The 12876-nt window shown below is 47.7% G+C and overlaps 1 protein-coding gene across 1 annotated transcript in view; it reads left to right on the top strand.

Moving 5' to 3' along the window:
* The first annotated feature begins 3041 nt into the window (after positions 1-3041).
* The window catches only part of ENPP6 (ectonucleotide pyrophosphatase/phosphodiesterase 6), an 81082-nt gene continuing 71247 nt past the window's right edge, over positions 3042-12876 (top strand). The window contains exon 1 of the mRNA XM_043454458.1: positions 3042-3336. Within this exon, the coding sequence (XP_043310393.1) occupies positions 3096-3336 (241 nt within the window). The 5' untranslated portion in view covers positions 3042-3095. The remainder of the gene's footprint in view (positions 3337-12876) is intronic.

The raw sequence follows: 12876 nt of genomic DNA, 5'->3' as shown, positions 1-12876 counted from the left end.
GTCAATAAAGCAGAAGTAGATGTTTTTCTGGAACTCTCTTGCTTTTTGGATGATCCAGCAGATGTTGGCAATTTGATCTCTCGTTTCTCTGCCTTTTCTAAAACCAGCTTGAACATCTGGAAGTTCACGGTTCATGTATTGCTGAAGCCTGGCTTGGAGAATTTTGAGCATTACTTTATTAGCGTGTGAGATGAGTGCAATTGTGCGGTAGTTTGAGCATTCTTTGGGATTGCCTTTCTTTGGGATTGGAATGAAAACTAACCTTTTCTAGTCCTGTGGCCACTGCTGAGTTTTCCAAATTTGCTGGCATATTGAATGCAGCACTTTCACAGCATCATCTTTTAGGATTTGAAATAGCTCAACTGGAATTCCATCACATCCACTAGCTTTGTTTGTAGTGATGCTTTCTAAGGCCCACTTGACTTCACATTCCAGGATGTCTGGCTCTAGGTGAGTGATCACACCATGGTGATTATCTGGGTCATGCAGATCTTTTTTGTACAGTTCTTCTGTGTATCTTTTTCTTCTGGAGTTCTCCTGTCTCTATTCCCACCTCGCTGCTCCAGGGTTCACTTACAGGAGGAATGAAAGGTCTCTGGGGTTGGGAAGATCACGTGATGAAAAGACAGGGCAGGGCCCCAGGCTTAGCTGCCTTGAGGATTCAGGTGCCCAGGAGACTGAGGGCTACACCTCCAGTGTAGGGATGGAGCCGGCCGGGGCCAGGGCGGTGGGGTTCCAGGCCGGCTCTGCCTCCAGTGCTCTTGGCCCCAGATCACCGGGGATGGAGGGAGCTGGTCCTAGTGAGTGCCCTCCACGCTCTGTCCCCAGAGACCTGGGGCCTGTGCCCAATAGCAAGGTCAGTGGGCAGGGCTCTGGTCCCTCTCCCCATATTAGAAAAACAAAACAAGAACTCAGGATCCTCAGCCCCGCGGGAGATCCTAGAGCCAAAGGAGACCTCCCCAAATTTGTCTGCACTCCCGAGGAGGTGGATGGGCCCGAGGGGCTGCTGGTGGTACCGAGGCTTGGGGTCCTTGTAGAGTTCAGGCAAAGGAGGGAAGTCCACTCTGGGTCTCTTCACTGGTCGCCATGACTGTCGACTGAAAATGATGCACACTGTGAGCGTTGCGAGTTGAGTTTTATTTGGGGTAAAATGAGGACTGCAGCCTGGAGACAGCACCTCTCATAGCTCTTGGAAACTGCTCCAAAGAGGTCGCGGGGACGGGCAGTGTATATGTGATTCTGGCGAAGGGGGAGTACATGCCATCAAGCACGTTGTTTTTCTTTTTTGGTAGAGTTTCTTCTGTTCTCGTGGAGCTTCTGCTAGTCACGAGATACAGTAACTAGCAGAAGTATTTTAGTGCTTTTCTGAATATGAGGAAACAACTGGATATGAGGGGAAACCAGCTCCTGAAAATATCTGACCACCATCCGAAGACCTTCCCTGCCAGTTTCCTGGAGTACAGAGTGCCTCATTCCTGAGGCACTCATTTCTCATCTCCACCCTAGACTCCTTGGGGGGGGGGGGTCAGAGGTCAGCGCCACAGCATCACATGACTTCACCATTGTAGAGATACAATAGATGGCAAGCACCCATGGCAAGTGCCCCTTTGTGCCAGGGTCCAGCCTCGGCAGGATCCAGGGGGTACCGTCAGGATGAACAGCGTCGGCAAGAGAGAGAGACTGGAGACCAGCCTTGATAGGGCCAAGTCTGCGAGGAAGAGAGAGAGAGAGAAAGAGAGAGAGAGAGAGAGAGAGAGAGTGGCCAGACGGGGGTGTGCAGCAGAGTCTGGCAGGGTCTGGCAATGCTTTATTTTTTACCGTACCTTTTATACCCTAAGTTAGTATATTTCTAAGGGGAAGATAGTTTAACATTACATCAGCTTGTCCTTCACGAAACCAGGGTGTTTTCTGCATACTTCTTTGTTTATGAGGGTCTTGTACATTATCTTCTGGCCTTGGGGCCTATTAATATTTTATGCAAGTCAGGTGACTGTAAACCTATTTTCTGTTTCTATGGTGACCTTAACTGAAAGGTAGCAGTCTCATAGGGCAACAGTATAGAGTAGAAGTATAACCTTGTTAACACAAAAGTTAATCCTTCTGCAGAAGTTGTCAGTTGCGTTTATCTAAGAAGTTTACCCCACACTGACTCTGCGGCTTCAGTGAGGCAGCCTCTGCCTAGCACTCCTGGTTGACAATTAACAACCATCTCATTATTACTACACTAGGGCTAAGCTCTTAGTTTTCTAGATCTTTAACTGTATTATCAATGGTTTCCATAACACAACCTTAACACATTAAGAGTGAAAACACAGCAAGCAAACATTAACCCAATAACCACTTTTAGAATAATTTTTCTTGTGTTTTCTAATAGGGCTCCTTCACCCCCCAAAAAGGCTCTATGTCTATTAGGGCCTTTATATGATCAGGTTCTTTATGCTATTTTATGATTAGAGTATTATGAGCAATCATGCATATTAGTACCAAGGGCATAAAGGCATTTGCCAAACAAACTAAAACTAAAATACCAGCAAAGGAGTTTAAATTAAAACACTCCTTTCATCTTGGATAATCTCATAAGATACCACCAGCCGGGAAACTTATTGATTAAAGTTCTAAATTGATTCTGATTTGGAGAGATCGGGGAAGGCCTTCTGCCTATGTCACAGAAATTAGGGAGTAGTCTATTGAAGCAAGCATCAAAAAGACAGATATCATCTTTGAGGTTAGCGCCGGGGGCAGCTTTTCAGAATCCCTGAAAACCTGATCTGCCTTGCCTGTCAGGTTTTCTCCTGGTGCCCTTGTCTTGGGTGGGATCTTACTTGTTGGCTCCGGGCACCTTTGTGGTTTAAGAGTTGCACTCTCTGTCTCCCCTGGTGTTCATCCCAGGTGGTTTGGGAACCTGACTTCTCTGAAGGAGTCCATCTCCAGACTTGCTAGTAAAGGGTGAGCCTAGACGTTTTTAAAAGGGGGTGCTGTACCTTTAAATTCTGAAAGTGAACTTGGCTCAGGAAGGCCAGTAGTCAAGGTCCAGCCCCTAGAAGAGAGAATAGCTGCAGTCTCTGCATCCTAGGCTGGGGTAGGCTCCTGGTGGCATGGCAGGGAAGCTGGGGATCCTCCTGCTGGCCCTCATGCTCAGCTTGGCGCAGCCAGCCTCGGCCCGCCGGAAACTCCTGTTGTTTCTGCTGGACGGCTTCCGAGCAGACTACATCAGCGATGAGGCCCTGGAGTCCTTGCCTGGGTTCAAAGAGATTGTGAGCAGAGGGGTCAAAGTGGATTACTTGACCCCGGACTTTCCCAGTCTCTCTTATCCCAATTACTACAGCCTCATGACCGGTGAGTACCCTGTTCTCCTCTGGGTGGGGAGGGTGGGCTGGAGTCCATCAGGAACAGTGAGCTCCTGGCATTAGAATCGTGTTTAAAGTTTCAGTCTGCCTTCGTCTTTGGGGAACCCAGGGATAGGCAAGAAGAGCGTGTTCTAGGCTGAGATTCCTTTTTTTTTTTTTTTTTTTTTTTGGTGCATGAATGTGTTATTTTCCTAAAGTTATTCCCTAGGACCTGTTTTGGCTTTGCAGTGTGGAGAACAGAGGACTCTATGATTAGATGATGGTTAAAGTGGTTATTTGTTTTGCAAATTAAAAATTCTAGCCAACTCTGTCTTTTCTAAGTTGAAATTTAAAAAGCCAACAGGTCTTCGTTTGTATCAAATTCCTTCTGTCCCTTTTGCTCTGTGGTCATCTGTCATCCTGGAACTGTTTTGGCTTGTTGGGCTATGAAAGTTACATGTGGGATTCCTGCATGACTCGGAGGGATATTCAGGTCATATCCTAAAGTATTACTTAGCAACACTACTTGCTCCTTCTTTTGCCTTTTCGGGCCAGGAAAAATGACATGGAGAAGAAAAAATTAACGCATAGTTCAGATTCCCGTTTTTAACTTCTAGCATCTGTTAAGAAAACAAAGCTCAAATCCCCTGCTCACCCAGCCTGTGCCGACGTTTGCGAAAGCTGACTTTTGCCTCAAGATAAACTTCGCCTAGGATTGCAGGCACACCAAATGTGATTCCATGAACTCGGTCCTCTATCTGTGTCACAGAATGTACATCCCGATGGCACAATGGGATTCCTAGCTTCCAGTTTGTTTACCAGTTAACCACTGTAAGGGCCAGCAAGAGGCACTCGGAAGGAATTTAGCAAACTGTCCAGGGACGCTGGTAAGAATGCACTGTTATTGATGGTGCTTATGTAGGACTTAGCCCTGTGCTCTGAGCGCAGGGAAAAACTCCATGAATTATGTTAACAGGAAGGGAATGAGAACTCTTGTATCTCATTATGGATCTTCACAGAACAGCAAAGCCCCAGGATTCTGGAAAGACAAATTGCTATGTCTGTCTTCATACATGGAGACTGAACGCATGTGTACATCAAAATGCTATAAGATGAAGGAGGGGGGAGAGTTTGGGAATTAGAAGTAAGGGCATGGAGAGGAAAGAAAATCCAGACTGCACACAGCGAGGAAATTATTTGTCCATTTTGAAACATCTCCCTCCGACAGACAAATGATCAGCATCTCTAAGATCTTCTGGTCCTTACTTGGCGCGGCTCTCCCCTTGCAGGGAAGGAAGCTGTTTGCTGGCTGCTGGGCCACACATAGATGCTATTGTGTGTCGCAGCCCAGCTTCCACTGTGTCCGTCCGGGGGCTTTCACACACGCAGACCACCCCCCACAGCAGTTGTCTTTCAGAGCCTTGCCGGGAGACTCAATTCACAAACTGCCACGTGCACTTCTCTCAGTGTCAGTAACAGATGAAGAAAATCCAGTCTGAGCAAGCCAGACTCCAGTGAGCAAAAAGGGACCATTACAGTCTCCAAGAGAAGCCAAGCCAGTGACACGACCCTTTGTTCGTCAGATGCCCCTGTTCCTGATATCCCTGCGAGGACGAATTGGCACAAAGCCTCAGTCACGCAGACACTTTCTTGTCAGGCTGTGGGTATCGTCTAGTCTCTGGTCTAGCCATGACAGAAGGGCTCTTTTCATGGGGGGGACAGTGCAGATCCCAGGAATGTGTGACAGAGATCTTTACTTTCAATCTTGCAGGCTTCAGTAGCGGCAGCACTAGGGCTCGGTTATTGCTGCTCCCGGGCTCCAGAGCACAGGCTCAGTGGTTGTGGCGCATGGGTCCAGATGCCCCGTGGCATGTGGGATCTTCCTGGACCAGGGCTTGAACCCGTGTCTCCTGCATTGGCAGGCAGGTTCTTTACCACTGAGCCACCAGGGAAGCCCCTCCCCTTTTTTACTTCTATGGAAGCAATAGTATGTATAGGATGTGTCCTGCAAGACATGTTCATGTGCAGATGTCTTTGGGTGTGGCTTGCCTTATACACAGTGAGCGGACATAAGGCTTGGAGCAGGACTGTGGGCTGGGTGATGCCCAGCCGTGAGGCTGCTGTCATGTCCGCCGCCCTGGACCTGACTCAGGGTGAAATCTACACTATTTCCCCCAATGTCCATGCTTATTTTTCCACCTGATACTGAAAAATTCCTCTTTATATATATATATATAAGGAAGGATATATCTGTTGGGAATTGCACTTAGGGTTTGAGCATTTGAGCATTTTATGAACCAACAAAAGAATCATGCTAGATCTCTTTGGTACCGAAATACACACTGTCTTAAGGTTCCTCAGAGTCCCTAAGATGGACTATAATCTCACTTCCTTACGTGAATTATTGCCCATAACACATAAAGCCCTTGGTGTTCTCTTTGTGTAATGAGGAATGATGGGTTACTGGAAAGAACTTGGTCTTGAAGCTGGGAGAACGTGGTGGGAGTCCTCGCAGGGTCGGGAAGACTTCAGGCGCAAGTCATCACTGTGCCCTGAACCTCAGTTTCCCTAGTTTCTGGGTCCTCATCAGGCCAGAATCTCAGCTGCTGCCAGAAGCAGGCATGAAATGAGAAAAAGTCAGGACTGGCACTTCTTGGGAGGCCTGTGTGTTGTGTGCTCAGTCGTGTCTGCCTATTTGCAATCCCATGGACTGTGGCCCTCCAGGCTCCTCTGTCCATGGGATTCTCCAAGCAAGAATAATGGAGTGGGTTGCCATTTTCTCCCCCAGGAGATCATCCCAATCCAGGGATCAAACCTGAGTCTCTTGCATTTCCTGCATTTGCAGGAGAACTCTTTACCACTAGTGCCACAGGGAAGCCCAAAATGTATTTGTAGCAGGACAAATATGGCTTCCCCGGTGGCTCAGCAGTGGAATTTGCCGGCCAGTGCAGGAGATGGAAGAGACTCAGGTTCGATCCCTGGGTCAGGAAGATCCCCTGGGGGAGGAAATGGGAACCCACTCCAGTATTATTGCCTGGAGAATCCCATGGACAGAGGAGCCTGGCGGACTACAGTGGGGTCACATAGGGTCAGAATGAGTCGGACACGACTGAGTGACTGAACTACCAAATAAAATGCTGGGAGACTGGGTGCTTCCCTCCAGACACCTGAGGGCATCGGTGTCAGGGCTGAGATCCGAGGGCAGGCTCCAGCGGTCCACATGTCACACAGGGGCCAGCATGGCGCTGCCCCAGTCCTGGCATGTCCAGAAGGCGGTGCGTGTGACCTGGGGTCCACAGACAGAGGTCTCCTTATGCCCAGTCCAGAAGGCAGCTGGAGCCTGGACAAAGGCCCTTGATTAATCATCTACTGGAATCAAGGCAAAACCAAGAAAGTTAACTACTTAGAATTAATATCTGTGCTGGTGCACTTCTGACCACCCTCCTAGAAATGCCACCTGAAGTGAATTCTTCCCAGATAGCAAGGCCCCACATTCTGGAGTGAGGGATTATGGGATAAGGTAAGCTTTCCCTTGCTTTCAAGAAAATAGCTGATTTAAATTAAAACCAGCTGTCACTTGGGCCAAAGGAAATCAATGTAGATAGTACTTGAGAAATCACATTTTGAAAAAAGCCCACATTCTCAACCTTCTGCAGAATTCAGGGTTTCACCTGGGGGCCTCTCTGTGAGCCTCCAGCACAAGCAGCGTGGACTTGGCCTCCTGGCTCCCTGGCCTCCCCTCCCCTGGATCTATTTTACACACGCTAGTGTATATATAGGGCTTTCCAGGAGGCACATTGGTAAAGAATCCATCTGTCAATGCAGGAGACGCAGGAGATGCACGATCAATCTCTGTGTTGGGAAGATCCCCTGGAGAAGGAAATGGCAACCCACCCCAGTATTCTTGCCTGGAGAATCCCATGGACAGTGGAGCCTGGTTGGGTACAGTCCATGGGGTCACAAGGAGTCGGACCTGACTGAGCTCTCATGCAAGCGTGTATGTGTCAATGCTAGTCTCCCAATTTGTCCCACCCTCCTCTTCCCCATCTGTGTCAACATGTCCCTTCTCTGTATCTGTGCTTCTATTCCTGCCCTGCAAATAGATAAATCTGTACCATTTTTCTGGCTTCCATATATATTTGTATGTGTGTTAATATAGGATATTTGTTTTTCTCTTTCTGACTTACTTCACCTTGCGTGACAGACTCTAGGTCCATTCGCATCACTACAATCTCGTTCATTTTTGTGGCTGAGTAATATTGCATTGTATATATGTACTACATCTTCTCTATCCATTCCTCTATTGATGGATGTTGATGCCTTCATGTCCCGGTTATAACACTAGTTACAATAGTAACTAGGGCTGCAATGATGTACCTTGAGCATCTATTCTTTACGATGGACTGTAAGTGAAAAGTCGAATTTGAGGCATGCCCTTGAGGCAGAACTTGCTGACTGAGTATGAGTGACTATGGAAGAGCTAAGAGGAAGGGAACCTGAGTCAATTCCAAGGCTACAAGAAATTCAGAAGTCTGGGGCTCCTATGAGCAGAGATGGGAAAGCTTGGATAGCTGTTTGTTTGATGAAGTCAATTTTCATCAGACTAGATTTCAGGTTGGATTAGGATATTCACCTGGACTTGGCCCTTGAGGGGATCAAAGACAGTAGAGTGAAGGAGAGTTCCAGAAACATGTAGAAAAATGATGGGGGTCCAAGACAGAAATTGCTCCTGTGGGTCCCACTGGACCCCCGTACATGGACTTGTCTTTCCACTTGCCCCACAGCTGGTAGAGGATATTTCTCGCTGACACACAGTTAAATCTGTCTTCTCAACTGCATGAACTTTTGTCTGAATTTTGTCACTTACTTCCCAGAGACACCTAATGACATCCTTTCACGTTTCCACTTAAAACTAACAGTGTGTGTAATGGATGCTGATTAGTGGGTGTGGGAGGTATCCGGGTGGCCGAATGGGTTAGGAACACTCAGAGGCTCTAGGCTGCAGGAAAAAAGCGTCTTCCAAGAATTTACAAAAGTAACCTCTCTCGACGCGTCATGATTTCAGCTCCCACCACCAGACCTGTCTACGATGAAGTGCCACTTTTCAAAAAGCCTGTTTCTCTTGGCGTCCACGGTGACGCCAGGGTGTTCTTGTTACAGGGGTTCGTCTGGCTTCAAGAAACACATTCCCAGCAGGAGGGGCTGGCGAGGGTGGCGGGCAGAGCTTAAAGGCGTGCTGAAAGCCTTTGATTCTGAGCACAGCAAGCCCTCCTTCAGGAGGTTCCCCACACAGAGCCAGGCAGCCTCCACCCCAGGCGGGTCTCCCGTCTCACTCCCCTCTCCCCGCTGCTGACCGAGGGGATGCAGGCATGCTGCCTCGGCTGCCGCATCATGACTGCTTTGCCACAGACGGGTTAGAGAGCACCTCCAGTGGATTCGGAGGGAGCCTGAGTCAGCAGGTCAACGTTTATTTCAGAGACACTTTCAACAACACCTACTCGGGTTTCAGAGTCCCCATCCGTGAATAAGGCCATTGTGTCCACGGTCTCCCAGGAGGGGACCCTGGGGCAGGTCTGGGGCTCCTTGGGGTTCCATGTTGGACCTGGTGCTTGATCGTGACCTCCTCCTGTCTTTGACCCTTTCCTACGAGGAGAAGGGGCTTGAGAGCCGGGTCACACGCACGTGGACGAGGGCCGCCCAGGCCGAAATCGCAGACAGGCTTGTGTGAGGGGTATTGCCCATCCTTCATGCCCTGAGGAAGTGACTTCCCCTGGGCACCTGCCTGTAAAAGCGGGCGCTCCTGTGGTGCCAGGACTGCGGCAGCAGAGCTTCCCAGCTGAAAGGACGGCCTCCCTCAGATGCACGGGGCTGGAAGCTGAGCTGTCCTTTCTGGTCCTTCCTGCCTGTTTATCCATGCTTGTCACTTGACCAGCGCCCTTCAGCACTCCACTCTGTCCTGGTGGGGCTTCCCTGCTGGACAGCTTTGACTTTCCCTCGGCCTCAGGAACATCTGCCAAGATGTGTAAGGTGAAGTAGAGATGGGATTCGAAGAAGCCTTCTGTGTAGATTTCATCAAGATCTGGTCAAGGGGGAGGTGGAAGCCTCTAGAAGGTTGTGTGTGGTGGGGGTGGGGATGGGGATGTTTGGGGCTCAGCTCAGCCACCCTCCCCACTTCCCCGAGTCTGGATGATCCTCAGAGAATGGCTGCTCTTCTTTACAAGCCTGGAATAACCTCCCGAGTTCCGGTGGAACAGATAAGAAGCAAAATCGTGTTCCAGAGAGTTCACTCTCAGACTGTGTCAACAGCTGCTGAAAGCTAAAACAATCCAATGAAAACAAAAATGCCTTTTTTAATTTATCCGATTCTCAACCACCTGTTGGACTTTTGAACCCATCAGCCAGCTATGTGGTGAATCATGCCTCAGGAGATTCCGTCAGTGGACACAGACTGGCTCCTACCCTTCAAAAGCGGGGATCACTGGGGTCTGGTCAGCCAATCGTGACGCCCCTGTGGGAATGGAAACTCTGGAGAGTGACCTCTTTACTTCCCCGTTTGGGTTGGAGGCCTCTCCCAGAACGTCCTGTCTTTCCCTTGGCTGATACTGCTTCTTACTTCTGAGAGGGCTCTCCTCCCATCCTCCCTACAGCCCCAGCCTCAACCCCAGCCCAGCTGCAGCTGCCCTCCAACCCATCTTTCTCTTTCAGGCCAAAGTAAGATGCCCCCCACCCCCCATACGGCCTTGACCCACAAATGGTCACCTTTCAGAGCTGGGTAGTGCTTTGAGATCCCATTTTCATTCATTTGCTGACTCCTGTATCGCTTACTGTCCGAACCACTGAATCTGGCAATTATTACAGCAACATGTAACTTTGACACAAATTTATAGTGTACGTTTGTGTATGATCACTCCTGATGCAGGGCTATGCAAACGTTTTCTAGGTGAGACTGCTCTTCTGAAGGGACATGTCTTCTGTCTTGGATGAACTTGTAATGAAGCTGAACAGCTCAGAGTGTGTGGAGTCACAGACCAGGACAGAACAGGGACAGAGGGTGCAGGGACCACTTCTGAGGAGGTTTGCTGAGGTGATGGTATTTGAGTAAAGCCTGAAGGGTGTGGGAAAGTGAAAGTGTTAGTCGTTCAGTCGCGTCCAACTCTTTGCGACTCCATGGACTGTAGCCCACCAGCCTCTTCTGTTCATGGGTATTCTCCAGGCAAGAATACTGGAATGGGTTGCCATTTCCTTTTCCAGGGGACCTTCCCAACCCAGGGATCAAACCCAGGTCTCCCACATTGCAGGCAGACTCTTTATCACCTGAGCCACCAGGATTTGAGGGAGGAATTGAAACCTGAAGAAAAGGCTGGGTGGGGAGGCGGGAATGATGGAGCATTTGGAGAGCAGAGCTGGGCTTTGAGACAATTACTCTGACATTTCTGAGCTGTGTGGATTTGGGCAAGGCCATCCAAGTCCAAGGGGAGAGTTAAGGAGCCTGGGAGTCAAGTCTCCAGAGTGAACCTGGGGTCAGGGGCCTGATAGGGAACTGGCAAGACTAGTTGGATGTGGAGGATCAGAGAGAAAAACAATTTCAGGGTAAGATAAGAATTTGACCAGAATTAGGGGAAGATGAATAAGTCCATCTGTATGTAAAGTGGATCCAAGTTCACAAACTTGAGTGTATTGGTTCAGTCAGTTCAGTTGTTCAGTCGTGTCCGACTCTTTGTGACCCCATGAACTGCAGCTCGGCAGGCCTCCCTGCCCATCACCAACTCCTGGAGTTTACTCAAACTCATGTCCATTGAGTGTATTAGAAATTGTTCATTTCTTGATTTTCTTTAAAAAAAAAAAGCATCTAAATGGGTAAACTTGAAAACATTCTAAGTCAAATAAGCCATACACAGAAAGAGATAGATTGTTTAATTCCACTTACCTGCGGTGCCCAGAATCACCAAACTCACAGAGATAGTGAGTGGAAGGTGGTTATCAGGGGCTGGGGGAATAAGGAGTTAATGCTGAATGAGGCAGAGTTTCAGTTTGGGATAATAAAAAGTTCTGGAGATGGGTGGTGCTGACGGTTGCACACGCAGAGTGAACGTCCTTCATACCACTAAACTGTACACTTAAAAGTGGTTCAAGTGGTAACTTTTATATTATGTATATTTTACTGCAATAAAAAATAAGTAAATCTCAATCCCACTGGGCTCAGTGGAGATTCAGTTTCAGTCTTTACTGGGTGGGTGGTGATGTGACCTCTTTTCCTCCTCTATGATTTTGCAAAGGTCCTGGACCACATTCCCAGTCCTAAGGCATTAGGACTTCAGCCCTGAGTCATTAGCCTTCCGAGAGTTTTATACTTTTAGTTCTTACATCTAGGTTCACGATACATGTGGAGCTAATTTTTGTGTTTGGTGTGAGATAACTGTTCTGGCACCGTTTGTTGAAATAATAATTTCTTTCCTGCTGAATTTTCTTGACATTTTTGTAGAAAATCAACTGACCATGAATGTTAGAATTTATTCCTGGGCTCTCACTTTAACTCTCTCTGTTTGTCCTAATACTAGGACCACACGGTCATGATCACTGTAGCTTTGTAGTAAGTTGTGAAATTGGGATGTGTATGTTTTTCCACTTTGTACTTCTTGAAGATTGTTTTGGCTATCTCGAGTCACTTATATTTCCAAATGAGTTTTAGTATGAACTTTTCAATTTCTGGGGGAAAAAATACTCTAGCTAGGATTTTGTTAGGTGTTGTATTGAATCTATACAACAATTTAGGACATATTACCAACGTAACAGTATTAAATTTTTTGATCCACAAACATGGGACGTCCTTTCAGGTTCCAAAGTGTTCCCACAGCGCTTTATAATTTTCAGTGCACAAGTTTTGCCCTTCTTTTAAAAAAACTTCTAGGCATTTTATTTTTTATTTTATTATGAATGGAATTATTTTCTTAATTTCACTTTTGCAGTATATGAAAACTCAGTGGCTTTCTGGGTGTTGATCTTGCATCTCTCTACCTTGCTGAATTTGTTTATTAACTCTAACTGAATTTTGTGGATTCCTCAGGATTTTCTGCATCGCGAGGATCTTCAAGATCCTATTTCCTGCAAATAAAAACAGTTACTTCTTCCTTTCTAATCTTGATACCTTCAAGTGATCTTTATAATCCCCTTGGAAGCTATGTGAGGGCAAATTCGCAGATGAGAGAGCTCAAATCTGGGGAGGGTAAGCAGTTAGTCCGAGGTTACCTAGCCAGGAAATGGGTAAATCAGGACCAGAGCAGGGGACCTCTGCACCCCACATCCATCCCTCAGCATCTTGGCCACGCTGCCTCTGGTCGCTGGAGTCAGAATCTGTGATTACAATGGAGGCCTGTGTCTCAGCAGCACGCCTGTTGTCCTCCTTTGTTACAAGCAGCCAGATTCAGTCAAGAGGGAACAGAATGTACATTTCCCAAACGCCTACCAGATTTCTACATCTGTGTGTCTACAGTACTTAGTGCGAGATGCTTTCAAATCGAATTTCAGTCCATCCTCAGAAAACCCTGTAAGG

This window comes from Cervus canadensis, chromosome 31 (assembly GCF_019320065.1).
Source record: "Cervus canadensis isolate Bull #8, Minnesota chromosome 31, ASM1932006v1, whole genome shotgun sequence".
Lineage (NCBI taxonomy): Eukaryota > Metazoa > Chordata > Mammalia > Artiodactyla > Cervidae > Cervus > Cervus canadensis.
The sequence above is the reverse complement of the archived record's forward strand: the minus strand, read 5'-3'. Positions and strand labels throughout refer to the sequence as shown.